Source organism: Penaeus monodon, chromosome 32 (genome assembly GCF_015228065.2).
Source record: "Penaeus monodon isolate SGIC_2016 chromosome 32, NSTDA_Pmon_1, whole genome shotgun sequence".
NCBI classification, from domain to species: domain Eukaryota; kingdom Metazoa; phylum Arthropoda; class Malacostraca; order Decapoda; family Penaeidae; genus Penaeus; species Penaeus monodon.
In genome coordinates this window covers 34,736,688-34,737,314 of record NC_051417.1, presented here as the reverse complement: position 1 = coordinate 34,737,314, position 627 = coordinate 34,736,688, and the positions used below count along the sequence as shown (strand labels likewise).

At 40.4% G+C, this 627-nt stretch overlaps 1 protein-coding gene across 1 annotated transcript in view; it reads right to left on the bottom strand.

Annotated features, from left to right (window-relative positions):
* Positions 1-627, bottom strand: part of LOC119593647 (NADPH--cytochrome P450 reductase-like) — an 11,210-nt gene that overhangs the window by 6,007 nt on the left and 4,576 nt on the right. Inside the window, exon 2 of the mRNA XM_037942599.1 lies at positions 107-304. Within this exon, the coding sequence (XP_037798527.1) occupies positions 107-297 (191 nt within the window). The 5' untranslated portion in view covers positions 298-304. The remainder of the gene's footprint in view (positions 1-106; positions 305-627) is intronic.

Below are 627 nucleotides of genomic sequence, written 5' to 3'. Positions count from 1 at the left end.
AAGAAATATGACACTACACTCCCAAGATCAAAAGAAAGCTCCTATACCAAAAAACTCAGCACAGTACTTGACTGATAGCTTTACCAGTCTACAGACCAGTACTTACGATATCGTAAAGCTCTTCAATGCCGGGACTTCATCTTTTTTGTTAGTGTCACGGAGGAAGAAATAGTATACTGACACACCCGCAAGAAGGGAGAGTAACACCAAGTCCAGCATTCCCACCAACGGCTCTTCTGCCATTTCCTCAGCCGCAGCCGACGCAGCGTCTACTAATCTCTCTGTGCTCTCCTCCATTCTGAAACTAATCTTTAAAATGAAATAAGAACATATAACAGGGAATACATTTCAAAGTAAGATTGGAGTGTTGAAGCTTCTCCTTTCTATTATGAGTTCATTCCATCTAAGGAGATATAACCGTGGAACTAACCAATCACGACTAGATGCAGTGCGTCCAGCCTTGAAATTGAAATATCGACTTATTCTCCCGAGGCTTTTGCTTTTTAACTTAAATTCCAGGATTTACCAAAATTTAAGTTACTAAGTCACCAATAAAAACAAAAGGATTCCAGTGTTTTGCGTCCCGGATTACACACAGAGGAAAAAAGAAAGTGTGACTGAGGGAAT